Source organism: Dendrobates tinctorius, unplaced genomic scaffold, assembly GCF_039654945.1.
Source record: "Dendrobates tinctorius isolate UK_male_01 unplaced genomic scaffold, ASM3965494v1 ptg000046l, whole genome shotgun sequence".
NCBI classification, from domain to species: Eukaryota; Metazoa; Chordata; class Amphibia; order Anura; family Dendrobatidae; genus Dendrobates; species Dendrobates tinctorius.
The window spans coordinates 75,768,091-75,791,191 of NW_027361714.1; the positions used below are offsets into that span (position 1 = coordinate 75,768,091).

Below are 23,101 nucleotides of genomic sequence, written 5' to 3' on the forward strand. Positions count from 1 at the left end.
ATACTGATAGTGTGACCGTAGCCTTACATTGAGAAAATGACTTCCAGTACACGCAAACTCCGGTCTGATTTCGAGTCATGTGGCCTAGAAGAGAACCACAGCGGCACTGGAGATGGGGGAAGACGGTAATCGGTAAATATACACTGCTCAAAAAAATAAAGAGAACACTTAAACAACAGAATATAACTCCAAGTAAGGCTGTGTGCCCAAGATGCGATTTTTAAGCGTGTTTGCAGCGATTTTCGGCGTGAAAACACGGCGAAAATGTTTAAAAATTGTGTACAGAACTCACCCCATGCATTCCTATGGCATTTCGCACATGCTGTGCTAATGCTGCGCTTTTTTCCGCAACGGAATCGCATCACGGAAAAAATCGCAGCATGCTCATTCTTTTGTGCATAATCGCAAAGAATTGCCGCGATTCCACACCCATAGGAATGCATGAGAATCGCTTACTTCCCGCATGTGGCTATGCCCACCATGTGCGAAGTTAAGCATTTCATGTGCGGTTGGTACCCACGGTGTGGAGGAGACTGTCCTCCAGGCCCTGGGTACCATCCCCCTGTAAAAAAAAAGAATACAAAATAAAAAATCGGGGTATATTTACCTTCCGGCGTCCCACACTGCATTCCCGGCCTCAGCATTCCCAGTAATGCCTTGCGGCAAGGTCCTGTGATGACGTGGTCTCGCGAGATCGCTATAGCAACGCGAGACCAACGTCATCACAGGTCTTGCAAGGCATCGCTGGGAACGGGAGCGTCGCTGAGACAGCGCGGGATGTCGGAAGGTAAATATATCCCCCGATTTTTTATTTTTTTATCATTTTTAACATTCTATCTTTTACTATTGAGGCCGCATAGGCAGCCTCAATAGTAAAAATCTGGTCACACTCGTCAAACACTATGTTTGACGAGTGTGACCAACCTGTCAATCACTTTCCAAGCGATGCTTCAAATCGCTTGGAAAGTGCTTGAATATCGCACGAGAAAATCGAGGCAAAATCGCGATCATAATCGCGGTGAAATTGCGCTGAAAAAACAGCGCGATTTCTGGGAATGAATCCGGTTTTCAGTGTCCGGATTTAAACGCTACGTGGGCACATAACCTAAATCAAACTTCTGTGAAATCAAACTGTCCACTTAGGAAGCAACACTGATTGACAATCAATTTCACATGCTGTTGTGCAAATGGAATAGACAAAAGATGGAAATTATTGACAATTATCCAGACACACTCAATAAAGGAGTGGTTCTGCAGGTGGGGACCACAGACCACATCTCAGTACCAATGCTTTCTGGCTAATGTTTTGGTCACTTTTGAATGTTGGTTGTGCTTTCACACTCGTGGTAGCATGAGATGGACTCTACAACCCACACAAGTGGCTCAGGTAGTGCAGCTCATCCAGGATGGCACATCAATGCAAGCTGTGGCAAGAAGGTTTGCTGTGTCTGTCAGCGTAGTGTCCAGAGGCTGGAGGTGCTACCAGGAGACAGACCAGTACACCAGGAGACATGGAGGGGGCCGTAGGAGGGCAACAACCCAGCAGCAGGACCGCTACCTCAGCCTTTGTGCAAGGAGGAACAGGAGGAGCACTGCCAGAGCCCTGCAAAATGACCTCCAGCAGGCCACAAATGTGCATGTCTGCACAAATGGTTAGAAACTGACTCCATGAGGATGGACTGAGTGCCTGACGTCTACAGATGGGTTTGTACTCACAGCACAACACCATGCAGGACGCTTGGCAATTGCCACAGAACGCCAGGATTGGCAAATTCACCACTGGCGCCCTGTGCTCTTCACAGATGAAAGAAAGTTCACACTGAGCACATGCGACAGACGTGACAAAGATTGGAGATGTCGTGGAGAGCGATCTGTTGCCTGCATCATTCTTCGGCATGACCGATTTGGCAGTGGGTCAGTAATGGTGTGGGATAGCATTTCTTTGGAGGGCTGCACAGCCCTACATGTTCTCGCCAGAAGTTGCCTGACTGCCATTAGTTACCGAGATGAGATTCTCAGACCCCTTGTGAGACCATATGCTGGTGCGGTTGGCCCTGGGTTCCTCCTATTGCAGGACAATGCCAGACCTCATGTGGCTGGAGTATGTCAGCAGTTCCTGCAAGATGAAGGCATTGAAACTATGGACTGACCCGCCTGTTCCCTAGACCTGAATCCGATTGAGCATATCTGAGACATCATGTTTCGCTCCATCCATCAATGTTACATTGCACCACAGACTGTCCAGGAGTTGGCAGATGCTTTAGTCCAGGTCTGGGAGGAGATCCCTCAGGAGACCATCTGCCGCCTCATCAGGAGCATGCCCAGGCATTGTAGGGAGGTCATACAGGCACATGGAGGCCACACACACAACTGAGCATCTTTTCCTTGTCATGAGGCATTTCCACTGAAGTTGGATCAGCCTATAATTTGATTTTCCACTTTGATTTTGAGTATCATTCCAAATCGAGACCTCCATGAGATATTCGTTTTGACTTACATTGATAATTGTTATGTTTTACTGTTCTGAACACATTCCACTATACAATGAATAAAAATTTGCAACTGGAATATTTCATTCAGAGATATCTAGGATGTGGTATTTTAATGTTCCCTTTATTTTTTTGAGCAGTGTATTAACACCCCTATTAAAGCACTGCATTACATACATAGACAAGAATTACGGCATAAAATGTTGAAAGTAATTCTTTAAATTGCTCTGCTGGAACTGTCCATGAAGTTAGGGAGTGAAGGAGGAGCTGTGTCTCTACAAAACCTCTCATCACAGACTCACATGTCTGAGTCCGCAGACTCCTCATCTGAACCAGCTCGTAAACACATTACGGGAAAATTATATTACTCCACATCTTTCACACCTTACAAAAATGACAGACTGATAAAAGAATCTTTTATGAGCATGCACTTAATATTTGCAAAAGCCGAGCAAACTGACAACACCATAATCAACTGAAATCCACTAGTTACAAAACAACTTGGCTCCAGAATTATGGCCAGCTGAATAAGCACAAGAATCCGGGGTCAAATCTCAAGCTGCACAGCAGAGCAGCAGCTGCCAGGGCATGGAGGGGCTCTTTGACTATGTGGGCCACTTTGGAAGGTAAGCTAACTTTACATCATGCTTTGTATATTCAGATCTGCTGAAAGTGGGAAAGAATCAAAGCCAAACTTGGGTCATGTATGGAGCAGTAGGGTGGAAAAAGCTTCATGGGAAGCTCTGATTGTGGCAGAAGGCAGTGCTGTATTCTCAGTTTATGTGAGAAGAGAGGCCTATTGTTAGACCAGGGCTTAAGGCTATAAGTGGCTGAGTAGTATGAGAACCTGAGAACAAGTCGCTGACAAGCTGGGCAACTGCAAAAAGGGATCGCCATATGTGTATGCTGCACATAGGATGACTTCCAAGCAAAATTATAGAAGAACCCTGTTTTTATGCCATTTTACCTCAAGCCATATAATCTATGAAATAATACTTATTCAACAGCTTCAAACTGTTTTGGAAACACCATCTATGAGAATATTATGTTACAGTGCATGATGTTCTGTGGGCAGGGAGGATGTGCAAATCTTTCTTTCCAAAAATCTTCTTTCCCCGTCAGTCTATTCTAAAAACATTCTTTTTCATGCTAACCTCTATAGCCAGATTCAGCTAAAAATCAAATAATGGAATTGCTAGAATTGTGATCTATGAAGAAAACATAACATCTGCTTGAGCTTGATGAGTGCTTTTAGGCTATGTTCCCATGATGAGTCTTTGGTGCGTTTTTGATGCAGCAGATTGTCATATCTGCACTAATTATTTTTTTTTAGATGCGTTTTTATCACGTTTCTTTAGCTGCTTCTTTTTGTCTGTTTTTCGTGGATCAGGTTTTAAATATACCTCCTGTTACTTCGCCTTCATAATACTTTATTGATAGAGTTATGAGCTCATTATATTTGTTTTTGCTGCATTTCCACCTCAGAAAGCTCTAAAAATTGATGTTTTTTATCTGCAGATTTTTTCTCATTTCATTCAAGTCTATGGGGAAAATATGCAAATAAAACACATAGTTGGGCAGAATAGTGGCTCGGTGGTTAGCAGAGTTGCTTTGCAGCACTGGGGTCATGGGTTCAAATCCAACCAGGGGATAACATATGCAAGGAGTTTGTATGTTCTCATGATTGCGTGGGTTTCCCCCACATTCCAAAGACATACTGATATGGAATTTAGATTGTGAGCCCCTATGGGGACAGTTCCAATAATGTATGTAAAGTGCTGTGGAATTATTGGCGCTATTTATAAAATAAAAAGAGTAAAATAAAAAAAAATGATCACAAGAGAAATTGACATGCTGCAGATTTTAAAAACAGGATCCTATGTTTTTCTAGTGAAAAAAAGCAGCAGATAAAAACACCAAATTCTCATGGTGTAGGGCTAGTTTCACACTAGCGTTCGTGGGCGCAGCGCAGGGCCGCCACCAAGCACCGCCCCCGGCCGTGCCCCTCCGGTCAGTTCCTCCTCTGATCGCATGAGGCTGCATGCGATCAGAGTATCCTATATTTAGAGTTGGATACGCTAAATATAGGAAACTAGCCTAACTGAGCCTAAAGGCTCATACTCATTTGTGAGAAAAACGGACAAGTGCAATCCGATAAAAAATCGGATTGCACTCTGACCAATGTTATTCAATGTGTTGCATCTCAGCTGAAATCGGACCAACAAAAAAAATCGCAGCATGCTGCAATTTGCCTCGTATCTTGGACGAGACTCGCCAATGCAAGGCTATGGGTGCGAGAAAAAAATCACACAGCTCTTGGACCATATGAGTGCTCTCCGATTTTTACACACCGATGTTCTTTGAAAAGCCGGCAATTCATCTGCCGAGTACAGAGTAATCACAGAGTGACAGGTTAGAATAGAATAGATATATACACATAGAATACATATATGTATAGGTGTCAGTGACACACATAGATATATGTACATATATATATATATATATTACATAGATAGTTAAAAGAAAAGCTTTCAATACAGCAGCCGCGTAGTGTAAAATCACAGCAGGAGCTGACAGGATAGAAGAGATGGATTACATACTGTATATACAAATAGAATAGGTAGATATATAGATGTCAGTGACAAATACAATTAGTACAGTGTGTGTGCAGCTTATTGAACATGTATTTAATAGTGATGAGCGAACATGCTCGCCACTACTCGGTACTCGCCCGAGTATCACTATACTCACGGTACTCGGCGACCACCGAGCATTTCCGGGACTATTCGGAGGGAGCTTGGGTCTCCGCCCTGCAATTTTTGCGCTCTTTAGAGCGCCAATCAACAAGCAGGGATTGTCTGCCACGCACTGTAAGGGTATGTGCACATGTTGCGCATTCGTCTGCGGGTTTTTCCGAGCGGAATCTGCAGAATCAGCAGGTCAAAATGCCTGCGTTTTACCTGCAAATTTCTAGCGGATTTCGCCTGCATTCTTACACCTGCGGATTCCTATAATGGAATGGGTGTAAAAACGCTGCGGAATCTGCACAAAGAATTGACATGTTGCGGAAAGTGAACCGCTGCGTTTCCGTACGGAATTTTCCACAGCATGTGCACAGCGGTTTTTGTTTTCCATTGGATAACATAGTACTGTACATCCCTTGGAAAACAGCTGCAGATCCACAGGGCCAAATCCGCTGCCGATCCGCAGACGAATCCGCAACGTGTGCACATACCCTCATGCCGCAGCCATCTTTGTTTTGGTATTACAGTGATTGGCTGGCAGCACAGCATCATCAGATCTGTAAGAGGCCTTGCTCGTCACAGTCACGTCCGGAATCAGACAGTGTGGTGAGAGCTGCTGCTTGAGATAGGGACAGATTTGTGCTTTTATTAGTTAGTGTTGGTATACCATCATAGAATCCACAAATCCTTCTAAACCAACAGTCCTTCTAAGGACTAATTATAGGGTATATAGATTACAGTGCTAGGTAGGCAGGGAGTGTATATGCGTATGGATCACCCCCAGGGCAGGTGTGGGGATCACTCGGTACCAGGCCAGTGTCTCAAAGGGATGTGTCGCGGTGGCGGTGACCCGGTCCGTGGCTCTGGGTGTCCATGTAAAATAGGTGGAATGAAGCTGAATAAAATTTATAGGTAGATAATTCGTGATGCCACCTGTGGTACTCGGCAATGAAGGTGTTAAGCCGATGCTGTGGTGCAGATCCTCTGGGATAGATGGTATAAGACAGCTAAGATAGAATAGCTCTCCACAGGTATAGCTGTAGTCCCAAGGCAGTGATAGTAGGTGTTGAGGTAGATGGTGTAGTGTTAGACACAGAGATGTTGCAGTGCTGAGTGGGTTGGCGCAGGAAGAATTCAATGACACAGCTGGGCGCAGTTCCAATTCTTTTACTCACGTTTCTGGCACAGACAGGTGCCCACGTCAGTGCCGCGGTCTCCAGATCAGGGACTCAGCCAACTCCAGGCAGATGGAATTAACCCTTCCAGCACTCCCTTCCGTGTGCCTTTTCTGAACGTCTCCTTTCTAGCGCTAATCTGAAGTACTTGTAGTTCTGAATTACACTGAAGTTCCTCCTTCTTGATGTTACTTATAACTCCACTCGTATGACAGGCAGCTGTAGCCTGCTTCGGGGACTCCATACAATCATGTCCCGGCTCACACACGTTGCTGCTGCGTCTTCGAGTCTTAGGTGGGAATAAAGTGGTCACAACTTCTATTCCTCCGGTTTCTGCTGTAGGATCTTAGGGGAACTGACTTAACTTCTTGTCAGCTTTCCCCTCTAGTGTTTCTAAGCTCTACCCAGCACCCTTCATGAACCAAAGCAGCTGCCATAAAGGGTGCTCTGCTGTTCTAAGGTGTCTGTGCTGGATGTAGGTGCTGGAGTCTGGTCAGGTGTTACCATCTTACCTGGGAAGTGGGATACTACACCTCAGGAGGAGGTGCAGTACCTCTTTGGCGACTGAACCCTCAGGGGCGCCACACATATATACACATCAGTGCAAGGCATGCAGGCACTGTATGTGGGTATATAGATATCATTGTATACATCAAAAGGGTCCATTACTGTCTGCTGCTGCTGCTGCCTTTTAGATATATACCTAGCTCCAGGTATCAGTGGCTAGGATTATTTTTTTTGGCACCTTAATTCTGATTATTTTATTCCAATGTAAATTTTTTTCTCCATTTGCTTGTTGAAACTGCAGACTACAGCCATGTCCTTTTAATACTACAGTGTGAAAATCCAGTAATTTTAAATGCCTTTACCCGCCCCATGCATCACATCTGAGTGCGCAGAAAATTCTGGCATTTTTTTTGGTACTGTAGTATTTTTTGCGGACAAAAAAATATTTAGATGCCAAAAATATATTTAGCTGGCCCAAAAATATTTGGCTGCCCCAAAAAATATTTAGCTACAGTTCATATATTTAACACTGTGTTTTGTCCGCCACAATGACACAATTTTGGTGGCAAAAAAAAAAAAATCCAGGCCACATATTTAACAGTGTGTATTGGTTGAAAGCAATGGTAACGTTGAAAAACACTATGTGTGAACATAGCCAAAGTGATTGAGGAGCATTTTTGGGGGGGTTATTTATTTTGCCTTACATACAAATTATTACCCTGGAAAGTATGTCCCTTAACATATTTCCCTGTAAAATCCATTTTGGTTTTGTATGTTTTACTGTGCGCTTGTAAAAGTGGTATCACACTCTGACAACATCAACAGCAGTGACCTAGGAGTCAGAAATGCTTTCAGGGGAATTCCCCATGATGTTCCAATGTCGTTTGTGCACTGTCCCCATACATTTCCGATGTTTTGATACCCTAGAAAGCAGGGCCGGACTGGGACAAAAAAAGCAGCCCTGCCACACAAACCCCACCAGCCCACAAACTATAACACTCATCAGCCCCGATCAGTGAATTTTTGCTATACTTTGTCGTCCCCTCATCAGGAGTTATTTAAAGAGCCACATGTTAATGGCGTCACAGTGCATATGATTGGACCACAGCTCCATTTACATGGTGCTCTTCAAAGCTACGTTTTCTAGGATTATGGGGGTCCCAGCGGTCAGATCCACAACAAACAGAAAGTCATCCCCTATCCAAAAGATAGGGGAGAACTTCCGAATTTGGATAACCCTCCATACAGTATTATGTGGACAACTTAGTCCTCCATGCATTGTTTTTGGTACCACATAGTCCTCTTTAAAGTATTATGGGCACCATATAGTCCTCTATAGAGTATTATAGGCACCATATAGTCTGCTATACAGTATTATGGGCCCCACATAGTCCTTCATATAGTATTATAGGCACCTCATAGACCTCCATACAGTATTATGGGCACCATATAGTCCTCCATAGAGAATTATAGACACCTCCTAGACCTCCATACAGTATTATGGGCGCCACATAGTCCTCCATAGGGTATTATGGGCACCACATAGTCCTCCATATAGTATTATAGGCACCTCAAAGACCTCCATAGAGTATTATGGGCACCATATAGTCCTCCATAGAGTATTATGGGCACCATATAGTCCTCCATAGAGTATTATGGGCACCACATAGTCCTCCATACAGTATTATGGGCACGACATAGTCCTTCATAGTATTATGGGCACAACATAGTCCTACATAAAGTATTATGGGCATCACATAGTCCTCCATACAGTATAATGGCCCCATATATTGCACCATACAGTACAATGGACCCCACATATTCCTCCATATGGTACAAGGAGCCCATATGATTCTCCATACACTATTATGGGTCCCATACATTACTGCACACAGTTTTATGGGCCCCATATAATGGTCCATACAGTATAATGGGCCCTCAAACTGTATATTACTTCAAACAGTATAATGGGCCCCATATATTACTTTATACAGTATAATGGGCCCCATATATTACTTCATACAGTATAATGGGCCCCATTTAATACTTATCCCTGTCCCCACTGCTCTGTTCTCCTCAGTGTATTCTGATCCTCTGCACTGCTTGGCACAGACGATTCGCTGTAGTCAAGTCATTGCACCCTCTGCAATAAGACGTTAACGAGCTCAGACGCAGAGGGGGAATGATGAGAGAGGGAGCATCAGCAGATGGCTCCCTCACTCATCATTGTTTTCAGCTGTGTCAGTGCTGGCACCGGAGCCCCACTACTTAAGAGCCCCATAGCGTGCCAAGTTCCCGACGGCACTTGCCCGCTTTTGCCGGGTGGTGATGTCAGCCTTGATAAGTGTCATAATTGAGCACCACCAAATATTAAGCAGTGGGTGAAATGCTTTTAGGACACACATCATTAAATCAAAGGCATTTATAAAAAGAAAATAATCAGCACACCGATTAAATGATTAAATAAGAGAAAAGTGGAGTACTCTTTATTAGCTCATGTGTTAATATTTCAATTCCATAGCAGAGAAATAATCTGTTATAGATCCAAAACTTTGTCACATGGGCTAATAAAGAGTCCGCCACTTTGCACAATTCATCGGAGCGCTTCTTATTTTCATAGATACACACATTTAGAGCATTTACTTATATTTACACCATGCATACAGGACAGGAGGAGTATACACAAGGTACACAGCTCTAGACTATATACTGTGGTAAGGAATATAGAGTGGAGCTGTGTATATACTATATAGTGTAGAGATGGGCCAGTGTATATAGTGTGGATTCCACACTATATACTATGTACACAGCAACATACTATATGAACAGCTCTACACTATATACACACACAACTCTACATTATAATTGACAGTATTATACTATATTAAGTTACATACTGCTGAATATATATCACATTGAGACTACTGTATGTACGGGTTGGTGCTGGGGCAGATGTGTATATACGGGTGCTGGGGCTGATGTATATACGGGTGCTGGGGCTGATGTATATACGGGTGCTGGGGCTGATGTATATACGGGTGCTAGGGCTGATGTATATACAGGTGCTGGAGCTGATGTATATACAGGTGCTGGAGCTGATGTATATACGGGTGCTGGTGCTGATGTATATACAGGTGCTGGTGCTGATGTATATACAGGTGTGGGGGGCTGATGTATATATGGTGCGGGGGGCTGATGTATATACGGGTGTGGGGGCTGGTGTATATACGGGTGCTATGGCTGGTGTGGCGCCCCTGAGGTTTCAGTTGCCACAGAGCTACTGCACCTCCTCCTGAGGTGTGGTACCCCACCATCCAGGTGAGTTGGATTCTCCTAGCCACGCTCCAACACTCGCATCCCACACAACACGGTAGTTCAGCAAAGCCACATTGCGGCTCCCTGCTTGGAGTGTAGCAGAGCACCTTTGGTGGCTCCCTGCTTGGAACACGAAACATGCTGGGAGGTGGGTGTTTAGAATGCATAAAAGAGGGGGAAGGTTTAGGATTTTCAGGTCAGTCAGTCAGAGAGTCACTCAGAGAGGAGTGAGGAAGGGAGATCCCTGAGAGAGGGATGGAGGAAGGAGTGCTGCAGCTGCCTCAGTGATCTGAGCCAGCTGGCACAGGAAAGGAAAGAAGGAGAAAGACGTTGAACAGAAACCTCATCTTCCATAAGAAGGAAAGACTAGTACGGAACGTAGGAGTAAGAGGGAACAGAGGACGTGGGTTAGAGGAAGAACCCTGCCTAGAAGTTCTAAACGCGAGGCTGGGGCCTGGTCCCCGAGGTTGTATGGACACTAATGGTTCTGCAGCAGACACCGGTGGAGTAGTGGGCTGTAAATGCACTACTACTCCCATTTAAGACTTGGGGGCACAACAGCAACATTGATAGTGAGCCAGGATTCAGGAGTGAGGAGTCCCCAAAGCAGGCTACAGCTGTCTGCCGTACAAGTAGAGTTCTTGGGAACATCTGTCAGGAGGAACTCCAGTGTAACTCAGTACTAGGAGATCTTCACACTTAAAGGCACTATAAGAGGAGACGTTCAGAAAGGTATATGTTGGCGGAGCGTTGGAAGGGAGCATTCCATCTGGCCTGGAGGTTGATTGAGCCTCTGACCTGGAGAACACAGTACGGAGGCAGGAACCGGTGTGTACAACAGACTGTGAGTAAAGCTTTGGAACTACAAGCCCCGGTATCCTCCATTCATTCCTTCGCCAACACACCTGGTACCGCTACATCTGGGTACCAGCTTCTACACTGCCCGCGCCTCTCAGTTACCCCTACATCCACACTGCCCTGGGACTACAGCTCCACCTGTGGGGAGCTTCACCATCTTGGCTGCAGCATACCACCAGTCCCAGAGGATCTGAATGCAGCGTCGGCTTAACATCTCCCTTGCCGAGCACCACAGGTGGCGTCACGAACTATTCATCAATTCTACATCATTGTTCTTGCACCCCCTTTTGCCATGGAGCCCCAGGGCCATGGACCGGGTCACAACTTCCCTGACAACTCCTATTGAGATCAACGGGCCCAGTGCCGAGTACCCCGATAGCCCTGGCCGGGGCACTCCACTGGTGTATATACGGGTGCTGGGGCTGGTGTATATACGGGTGCTGGGGCTGATGTATATACAGGTGCTGGGGCTGGTGTATATATAGGTTCTGACTAGAGGCTGATCAGTGATGTATATACATACAGCCCATATATACATCAGCCTCAAGTCAGCACCAGTATATACATCACCCCCTCCAGCACCTGTATATACATCAGCCCCAGCACCTTTGTATTATACAGATGCTGATGTATATACTGGTGTTGAGGCTTACGTATATACTGTTGCTGAGGCTTGCGTATAGATAGGTGCTGACTCAAGGCTGATGTATATACAGTGTATATACATCAGCAATTTTGGGCATAGTGGCTGGTACTGAGGAAAAGAAAGAAAAAACAGAGAGAGATAGAAAGAAAAAAAGAAAGATTAGAGAGAGAAAGAAGGAAAGAACAGAGAGATAAAGAAATATTCTATAAAGATACTATAGCATCCCGGCTCCCATTGTAGTGCCCACCTGAGCCTCCCGATGCAGGACATATCATGATCCGCTCACATGGCCAGCATCCCCGATTCCAAGGCAATCCCGTTGTCCGCGCTGTCGCAGTAGGACATGGTGAGCATTCCCTGAAGTGCCTCCATGGTTCCGTCACAATCTCCTCCCGAAATTACCTCATTTCTGGTCAGCTTCTAGCACATCACTTCCGGTAGAACGTCACTAGTTTTAAAGTGCTCCTCGGGGCTCCGCCGTGTACTCCTGTGTCCATGGGAAAAGTAAGCTCCCAGCTGGGACAGTCTCTCTCTCTCAAAATCGGGACTGACCCATTGGATACGGTATGGTTGGGAGGTATGAATGCTCCCCACCATACACCTCATACACGCATGGCTCCGCACACCTCATACACACACATTTCAGCTTTGTATGCCTTGTACACACATGGCTCCGCTCCGTACACCTCGCGCACACATGGCTCCACTCAGTACACACATGGCTCCGCTCCGTAAAACTCGTACACATGCGACTCTGCTCTGTACGCCTTGTATACACACGGCCATGCTCTGGACACCTTGTACACACATGGCTCCACTCCGTAAACCTTGTACACATGCGGCTATGCTCCATTCACCTCGTACACACGCGGCTCTGCTCCATACTCACGCAGCTCCACTCCGATCTTTACACTCCGCACACACGCGGCTTCATTCCGTACACACCCAGATCTGCTCCGCTCTGTAAACACAAGGCTCAGATCCGTACACCTCATACACACACGGCTCCACTCCGTAGGCCTTGTACATACCTCCGCTCCGTACACCTCCGGCTCCACACCGTACACCTCGTACACACACGGCTCCGCTCCGTAGACCTTGTACACACGCGGCTCCACTCCGTACACCCCGTACACACCCAGCTCTGCTCCACTCCGTAAACCTTGTACACATCCGGCTCCGGTCCATACACCTCTAGCACCTCCAGCTCTGCTCCGTACACCTCCTACACACACGGCTCTGCTCCGTACACACCCGGCTCTGATCCACTCCGCACATCTCGCATACACACGGCTCCGCTCCGTACGCCTCGTGCACCTCCGGCTCCGCTCCGTACACATACGGCTCCGCTCCGTACACCTTGTACACATACGGTTCCACTCCTTACATCTCGTACACACACGGCTCCGCTCCGTACACTTCGCACACAAACGGCTTCGCTCCGTCCACCTCATACACACTCTGCTCCATACACCTCGTACACACGCGGCTCCGCACTGTACACCTCGTACACACGCGGCTCCGCACTGTACACCTCGTACACACATGGCTCCGCTATGTACATCTCGTACACACATGGCTCCGCTCCGTACAACTCGTACACACGGCTCCGCTCCCTACACCTTGTACACATGCGGCTCTGCTCTGTACACCTCGTACACACGCGGCTCCGTGCGGTACATCTCGTACACACGCGGCTCCGTGCGGTACACCTCGTACACACGCGGCTCCATGCGGTACACCTCGTACACACGCGGTTCCGCTCCGTACACCTCGTACACACACGGCTCCACTCCGCACACCTCGTACACACACATCTCTGCTACATCACCCTGTAAACCCCTCCTGACCCCACACAAACTTCCCTCATCCAGCACCATGACAACCAGCACAGCAGGCTCCTGCAGACACCAAGAGGCAGGGATGTGTGCACAGGACCTGTGATGAGATCACAGGAGGGGAGGAGTCAGGGGTCACATGATCAGGGGTCTGGACAGAGGATCCTGATCATGGGACCCCCTGCTATAACCGCCGTGCCCGCAGAGGGCCAGCGGCATGAAGAACAGCCAGGCCAGTGGCCGCATCAGCTGGCAAGAGGCCAGATGAGCGGGCGCTGCCAGCCCGCGGCCCACATGACAGCGGCCCAGCAGGAAAATGCCTGGTTGGGCACATTATCAATCCGGGCCTGCTAGAAAGACCTTCGGGGGGGAGTCGCGGCAAAAAAGCTCAGATTTCCCATAGACTAACATTGGGCTCGTTGCTTGGGTCGAGTACCCAAGTATTCCAATTTGCTCGACCCGAGCAACGAGCACCCGAACAGTTTAGTGCTCGCTCATCACTAGTATTTAATTATTAAAAGATTATTTTTCTGAAAAAAAATATTGTGGGCTTCCGAGTAAATTTTGCAACCAGCAGAGGGAAAATCAACAGCTAGGGGCCGATGTTTATAGCCTAGGAAGGGGGTAATACACATAAAGCTTCCCAGGCTATTAATATCAACTCACAACTGTATACTTAGCCTTTACTGGCTATTAAAATGGGGGACCCTAAAAAAAGATGTAGAGTCCCCCTATAATAACCAGCAAAGGCTATGCAGACAGCTGCGGGCTGATATTAATAGCCTTGGAAGGGGCCATGGATACTGGCCCCCCAGGCTAAAAACATCAGCTCTCAGCTACCCCAGAAAAGGCACGTCTTTAAGATGTGCTGATTATGGCAATTAGCCTCGCTTCTCCCACTTGCCCTGTAGGGGTGGCAAGTGGGGTGATAGTTGTCAGGTTACATGAAGCCCCGAGGTTAGTAATGGAGTGGTGTTAATAAGACGCCCCCATTACTAACCTCATAGTCACTTTGTATGAAAACACAGACACCCAGAATAATTTCCTTTAATTTAAAGAATGACACAAGCTCCTTTAATAAATCTTAATTAAACCATATGTAAGACCTCGCCCATTTGCTGATGCTCTTGTCATCTGCAAAAGAGTTAAAAGTAAAAAACCACAATATTCCTCACATTTCCCCTAGGATGCTGCTAATCCATCTGTCCCAGACGGGTATAACTCTGCTACATCTACATGGCAGGCTGCATGGTTGAATGATGCAACCATACAGACTGTCATCCAGCAGAGACACTGAGCAGAGTGTGCTCAGTGTCTCCCTGTGAACTCCTATTCCCTGTCTGACGGCACCACAAGCATGACAAATTCTCCTGCTCGCAGAGCCAACGAACTCTCTTCACCTTTATGACGTAAGCGCTAGCGCCATGGGAAAATTCCTAGAGGCAAAAGAATTATGGTCAACTATGTGACATAAATCACCTATGGAATCTTAAATGAAACCTGACAGCTGATACATGGTCACCAGAAAAAAGGCAGAGTTTGGAGGCATGGGCAGGTAAGCATCTTAGCCTTTTTACTGGTGTTTTTGTAAAAAAATTTTGGAGGATTTCTAAGTCCTCCTTTTTGTGGTAGGACTTGCAAGCATGAGGACCCGTGACATGGGTTGTGAGCTTACATATTTTGGCTGTAATATCAATTAATACCTCACATATATTTATGTGTTTGTTGCACTCTATTTTTCAGGAAGCAGTTGGGCCCAGATGGCTCTGTAAACTGTGGTGTCTGTTGTTAGGTGTCGGGTTCTTGCCTCTGCACTGGAGGGAACTCGAGCCTTGCCTTCTGCGGTCTCCCATTCCTCTCCAGCCGGAGAGGAGTCTGCTCAGCAGAGACATCAGTCCCAGCACCTTGCTCAGGATAATGCTAGGTGTCTGGTTGCTCCTTCTGGCTCTACTATTGTATCATGCATGAGTCAGCAGCAAGCAGATGCTCCTGGGACTAAGTCCTGCTTTTCCCCTACTGAGCATGCCTGTTGGATGACCTCTCATTGGAGGTCGGAGGTCACGTGCTCAGGTCCTGTTGCTGCTCCGATTGGACCAACTGGAAGGTCCCGGAAGGCTGCAGCTATAAAAGGTTTGCATGGCCGCACGGCCATGCGCTAATATAGAGACTTGTAGCTAAGTGGTGTGTTTGATGATGGATGTCTGAGACTGGTGAATGACTTATTATATTTCCCCTCCCTTTGATATGCATGTTTGTATGGTTTAGGGTTCTGGGTCAGCACCGAGTACTGGCACTGCCTAGTGCTGCAGTGCTCTCAGCTCCATCTACATATTAGCGCTTGAGCGTGCCATTCAGCACACGGCACCACGGTACCGCATTTCTGCAGCATCCGTCAGCGGCGCCGTGCGCAGTTAGTGCGCTTTCCAGCTCGAAGCTGAAGCTGGTTAGTGGCGTCCGCCAGTGCGGCGCTGTACACATTCTGTGCGGTAAGCAACTGTCTGCTGCACCCTGTGACAGTTAACAGGGCACAGTGTACCTTAAGGGTATACCCCTGGCAATGCAGTAGTGGTTCAGTGCGCGAGTGGGTCTAGAGGGGTGCTGACCCCGTGTTTTGGGGCAGCATCCTATGATGTCACACTAACACTCTCCTCTCCATAGCCTGTGAGGTATAACAGGTTACGGTCTCTACGCCTGCAAGGGCAGACTCTGTGTAGTAAAAGAGTTCGTTCCTGTTCACACCGGGTCAGTGGTTACCCGCCGGTGTTTGGCTATCTTCCATTATATCCCATCCGTTATTGTCCAGCAGCAGTTAACATCTCTGCACGGTGGACCCCGGACAGCGAACGCACCTAGCCTCTACGTATATTTAATTAGGTCGGTTCCGCCAGTCCGTAACATCTGTTCACATGAGATGCATTTTGGTTAGCACTGGGCAGACCGCCTTATCAGAGTATGGGCATCACTAATAGGCTGTAAGCCTATTTTTGTTGTTTGTGAACAGCGCGGCATACAGACTATTTTTTGTGCACTAATATACCAAACAACCACCCCCTACATGGCTTGGTTGGCTGAGAGTGGTTGTTTCATTGGTACTGTTGAAGGTATAGCTGAGGCTGGCTGCTCTCATCATCTTGATACAAACTACAAAAGAATATATTTGGGGGCGCTATTGTTCCTATATGGATACCAGCCGCACGACAGGACAACACACCACACTGTTGTTAATTTATAATAAAATATGTAAAAATGGGTCTGATCCCTGATGAAGGAAGCTGTGCACTTCCGAAACCGGTAGGAAGGAATTGGTCAGTAGCATTCACTGGATTCCACCACGTGACTTCTCACGTCACGAAGGTCCTGCAGCAACTTAGCAGCCGTCGGCACAACGCTGTGTACTGCTCTGCGAAGAACGTTGGCGCTCCGTGGGTACAGTGAGTAATCAATAGAGACTGTCACCGGCTGGTACAGTTCTCCACTAAATAATTGTTGGAAGAGACTTGCTTTGCTCTACTTTTTACTAACTATATTTTGCATGCGGCAAGGACAGTTCTATTTTAATCTTCTAAGTAACGGAACTCCGACTCTGTCAAATTTGGAGGAAATGTGCAGCCTTTTCCTTGCTCTGTGAATATAGCACTGTGATAGACACACCTAAGGTAAAGTGAAAAGGAGTGATCGTTGGAAGTTCTTTTCATGATACCTATTCACATCATAGAATTGTAGGTTGTGCTCCGGTTTTTATATTTTATATAATTCTTTCATTCCTTTTGTTTAAATCCCTGCAATATTGTGGCTATTTATTGTTTCACTAAGAGTTTGATCCTAAAGCAGTGGATATTTCAGCGCAGACGCATTTTTACATAAAAAATACAAACTGCTGTTGCACCTGGTGTCTATAATTGGCTGCATTTCTGACAACAGGTCTACAGCGCTGTAGCCAATCAGTTAGCTGCTGAGCTTCTTGATTGGTTGCAGCGCTGTCAATGTGATATAACATCAGCGCTGCAGGCAATAGCAGACATGGGGAGAATGAGTAAAGCTCAGTTTGATTTTCAAACAAACAAACTGGGGAATGGGTTTCTAAAACCTGAAAGCCACTTTAAGGCTGTGTGCCCACGATGCGATTTTTAAGCGTTTTTGCCGCATAAACGCTGCGAAAACGTTTAAAAATCGTGTACAGAACGCTCCCCATGCATTCCTATGGTATTCCGCACATGCTGTGCTAATGCTGCGCTTTTTTCCGCGACGGAATTGCACCGCGGAAAAAATCGCAGCATGATCATTCTTTTGTGCGGAATCGCAAAGAATTGCCGCGATTCCGCACCCATAGGAATGCATGAGAATCGCTTACTTCCCGCATGTGGCTATGCCCACCATGCGGGAAGTTAAGCGTCTCATGTGCGGTTGGTACCCACGGTGTGGAGGAGAGGAGACTGTCCTCCAGGCCCTGGGTACCATACCCCTGTAAAAAAAAGAATAAAAAATCGGGGTATATTTACCTTCCGACGTCCCGCGCTGCATTCCCGGCCTAAGCGTTCCCAGTAATGCCTTGCGGCAAGGTCCAGTGATGACGTGGTCTCGCGAGATCGCTATAGTAACGCGAGACCAACGTCATCACAGGTCTCACAAGGCATTACTGGGAACGCTGAGGCCCGGGATGGCGGCGCGGGACGTCGGAAGGTAAATATACCCCGATTTTTTTATTTTTTTATCATTTTTAACATTTTATCTTTTACTATTGAAGCCGCATAGGCGGCCTCAATAGTAAAAAGCTGCTGACACTTGTCAAACACTATGTTTGACGAGTGTGACCAACCTGTCAATCACTTTCCAAGCGATGCTTCAAATCGCTTGGAAAGTGCTTGAGAAAATTGCGGCAAAATCGCGAACAGAATCGCGGTAAAATCGCGGTGAAATCGTGCGGAAAAAACCACGTGATTTCTGGGAGGGAGTCCGGTTTTCAGTGTGCGTTTTAACACGCAACGTGGGCACATAGCCTAAGGGTATGTGCAAACAGGGTATTTTAAAATCAAGCTAAACTGCCAAGTTTTACAAGCAGAAGACCCTGAACCATCTATTTTGTAGATTTACAAAACTATGTTATGTTACATGCATTTCCTGGGCATTTTTCTGATGGTTTTGGCCACCTCTTCTTCTTTTTTTTTGTGTATTTCTTGTTGTTTTGTTACGTCTATTGTACTGTAATTTTCTGTTTATTTTTTTTTTAATAATAACCAAACCTGTGTTTTTAGAAACATGAAGTGGTTTAAAAGATGCTCAAAAGCCTGACCATGTGCATAGCCAGTTGTTTTTTATATAAATGCATATGTTCATTCATTTGAGTATTTTTCATAGCAGTTTCCATGGCGGGATCTGCGCCACCAAAAATGTCATTTGAACAAACCCTAAATGTTATGTACCCAAAATTATCACCATTGAAGACTAGAGCTTCCCAACCCCATTCGCCCCCCTCTCCAAAACAAAGTTATAGGTTTCAGAAATCAGTAAAAAAAATGTTTTATTAAAAAATTGCACATAATAAATCTAGTACATAAACTTGGTATTGTCACAATTATATTGGCCAAATAAAGATAACATGTCAGTTATATCTATTGGCAAGCTGCATTAAAATACAACTTTGGAGGTTTCTTTTATTTCAGTGCTGGAATGGTACTGCTAATCTAAGTTCCTAGTATTAAACTCGCCAGCTGCCGTCTTCAGCTCCATTCCCACGGTGCCATCTTGTGACCACAACTTCTGACTGACTGTAAGTGAAAGGTAACAGTCACAAGCTATCAGTGTAAGTCTATGAGATTCTCGTTCTGGCCACGTTCTCACTCTCATAGACTTAAGCCCCCGTTAACACACTGCGATATCGCTAAGAATATCGCTGTAAAGTCACCGATTTTGTGACGTAGCAGCGATATTGCTAGCGATATCGCTGCATGTGATACTTACCTCCGACCGGCTCCCCCGCTGCTCATCATTGGTCGCGCGAGAAGCTCCTGGATCATTTCTCGTCGGCCACTTCCTGCTGCGTTTCCTATGGCGCCGACGAGCGACGCGTGGATGCGGGCGGGAGGACGTCAGGATCGCCTTGTCTGACAGGTAAGTAGCAATCCCCGACCGCTGCTATGTCGCTGGTGAGATCTGCCTGTGTGGCAGCTCACTAGCGACCACTTAGCGATGCACCAGCGATCCTGACCGCGTCATATCATTGTCGGGATCGCTGGTGCATCGCTAAGTGTAACAGTACCTTTACACTGTGTTGTGACTTCCGGCTCCAGCCGCAAACACTGGAGGGATCCGGCAGATCACAATATGCTGCAGCCCGACCAGAACAGTACTGAGAACAGATGAAGACGACGACTGGTGAGTATAAGACTAGGGTCAGGGATCTTAGATTGCTGTGACCGCTCTAGCAATAGAAAACAAAAACACTGCTGTGGTGCTTTAATTTTCATTTCACTAAACATTATAACTGTTCTTTGCACTGTTGTGATTTTCATGTTAACTTATTACTTTGTAAAACAATAAAAATATTTTATTGTTTTCTGGTGTGATTTAGATTACTCTGTCTTTTAAAGTGATGATAAAGGTCTTGAAACTGATCGCCTATCTGTAGAATATGTCATCAGTATTAGTTCAGTGCGTATCTGACTCTTTGCAACCCTGCCCATCAGCTATATGAAGAGGCCGCAGCACTATGGAGAGCGCAGCATCCTCTTTATCATTTACGATACTAACCTCAGTATGTAAAATAGTGGCTTTGCCCAGTCCTGCTACTAAGAGCATTTTCAAATTTTATCCTTTGTTGATTATCAAATATGATGTAAAAATATGATGTAAAATATATTGACCAAGAGATCTAGATGTAGTTGGATTGTTTGTTTGACGAGAGTGTTAGTCCTTTAGCGTTACCCAGGTAGCACCACGTGGAGGCAGACTAACGTTGCACCCCTACTAAGAGCAATAAACAGGACTGGGCTGTAATACTGGATGCAACTGTGACTATATGTTATATAGTCGTGTTACACTCCCTCACTTCTTGTACAAGTGCACAAAGATATTACACATTCAACACTCTACAAGTTGGCCTGTGTACCTTTGTAAGGAGGAAGATTGGGCTGCAGGTGCCTGCATTGAGCCGCATCCGGAACTGGCGAGGCTGCATCCCATGTTGCCCTGAAGAAGGAATAAGGGACCGGATAAACCCCATGACCCGGGAAGAGGGGGAGTGTTTAAGGGAAACAAAGAGCTGAAAGCATGCGAAGCAGGGGAGTTTCCCGCCAACAGGGAGAGTGCAGGATAGTGAGCAGTGTGCTCTGTGCCCCGAGCAGCAGTGCCGTGACGTACTGCGGCCGACATCTCCTGAGCGCTCTATTGGGACAGTGAGTGTGGGAAGCACCGTGCACCCGGCCAAACGCAGGACCGCTCTCGTGCAGAGAAGCATGGGTGGATTACAGGACACGGAGGTTTGCTGACTAGCGCGCATCAGTCCACGCTTGGTATGGTGACTTCTGCAGCTTATCTCGCTTTGATTACGCGGACCTATGGACTGAGGGCTCAGCGGGTAAAACCGGAGACTGCCTGCTGCTGCCAGAAGACGGATTGCTAATCTTGGACCCCATCAGAGGACCCTACACTGACCATTACCGGTACTATTACCCCCATCGGACTACGGATTAAGGAACACCAGCAAGAGCTACGATAAGTGTTATTTGAAATTCAGACTGTCACACTCATTCTGCTTATTCCAATCATTTCTTGTTGTTCTATTAACCCTTTTTCACTGCTCATTAACTCCCTGCGAGGAGATTACTTTTACCTTTACTGTTAAAATCTAATATATAAAGCTGGATGTGTGTGTGTGTTTATGTTTGTATGTATGTGTGTATGTCCGGGATTGGCATCTGCACCGTCGCAGCTACAGCCACAAAATTTTGCACAGTCACACGTCTGGACCCCGAGAGCGTCATAGGCTATGTTGTGAGGCGAAATTTTAAACTCGCGCCTTCCAATTCAAAAAACAATTTGGCCTATTATTCTTATAATTTCTATGGTGTTATTGTCCTTCTGTGAGCTGGAAATAACACAATTTATTACCGTGCCAACACAGACCACCCTCTGACACAGACTGCAGGGGGAGCCCAGTATCACACAGGATAGGATTAGATACACAGCTCAGCAGCCAGTATCACACAGGAGAGGATTAGACACATGGCTCAGCAGTCAGTAAGTATCCCACAGGATAGGATTAGATACACAGCTCAGCAGTCAGTATCACACAGGATAGGATTAGATACACAGCTCAGCAGTCAGTATCACACAGGATAGGATTAGATACACAGCTCAGCTGTCAGTATCACACAGGATAGGATTAGATACACAGCTCAGCTGTCAGTATCACACAGGATAGGATTAGATACACAGCTCAGCAGTCAGTATCACACAGGATAGGATTAGATGCACAGCTCAGCAGCCAGTATCACACAGGATAGGAATAGATACACGGCTCAGCAGACAGCATCACACAGGATAGGATTAGATACACAGCTCAGCAGTCAGTATCACACAGGATAGGAATAGATACACGGCTCAGCAGACAGTATCACACAGGATAGGATTAGATACACAGCTCAGGACACAGTATCACACAGAATAGTATTAGATACACGGCTGAGCAGTCAGTAACACACATGATAGGATTAGGTACACGGCTCAGCAGTCAGTATCACACAGGATAGGGCTAGATACACAGCTCACCAGACAGTATTACACAGGATAGGATTAGATACACAGCTCAGCTGTCAGTATCACACAGGATAGGATTAGATACACAGCTCAGCAGTCAGTATCACACAGGATAGGATTAGATGCACAGCTCAGCAGCCAGTATCACGCAGGATAGGAATAGATACACGGCTCAGCAGACAGCATCACACAGGATAGGATTAGATACACAGCTCAGCAGTCAGTATCACACAGGATAGGAATAGATACACGGCTCAGCAGACAGTATCACACAGGATAGGATTAGATACACAGCTCAGGACACAGTATCACACAGAATAGTATTAGATACACGGCTGAGCAGTCAATAACACACATGATAGGATTAGGTACACGGCTCAGCAGTCAGTATCACACAGGATAGGGCTAGATACACAGCTCACCAAACAGTATTACACAGGATAGGATTAGATACACAGCTCAGCTGTCAGTATCACACAGGATAGGATTAGATACACAGCTCAGCAGTCAGTATCACACAGGATAGGATTAGATGCACAGCTCAGCAGCCAGTATCACACAGGATAGGAATAGATACACGGCTCAGCAGACAGCATCACACAGGATAGGATTAGATACACAGCTCAGCTCACAGTATCACACAGAATAGTATTAGATACATGGCTCAGCTGTCATTATCACACAGGATAGGATTAGATACACAGCTGAGCAGTCAGTAACACACGATAGGATTAGGCACACGGCTCAGCAGTCAGTATCACACAGGATAGGGTTA

The 23,101-nt window shown here is 46.2% G+C and overlaps 1 protein-coding gene across 1 annotated transcript in view; it reads left to right on the forward strand.

Annotated features, from left to right (window-relative positions):
- The first annotated feature begins 2,794 nt into the window (after window positions 1–2,794).
- Window positions 2,795–23,101, forward strand: part of SLC22A16 (solute carrier family 22 member 16) — a 165,560-nt gene continuing 145,253 nt past the window's right edge. The window contains exon 1 of the mRNA XM_073576007.1: window positions 2,795–3,115. Coding sequence (XP_073432108.1) covers window positions 3,078–3,115 — 38 coding nt within the window. The 5' untranslated portion in view covers window positions 2,795–3,077. The remainder of the gene's footprint in view (window positions 3,116–23,101) is intronic.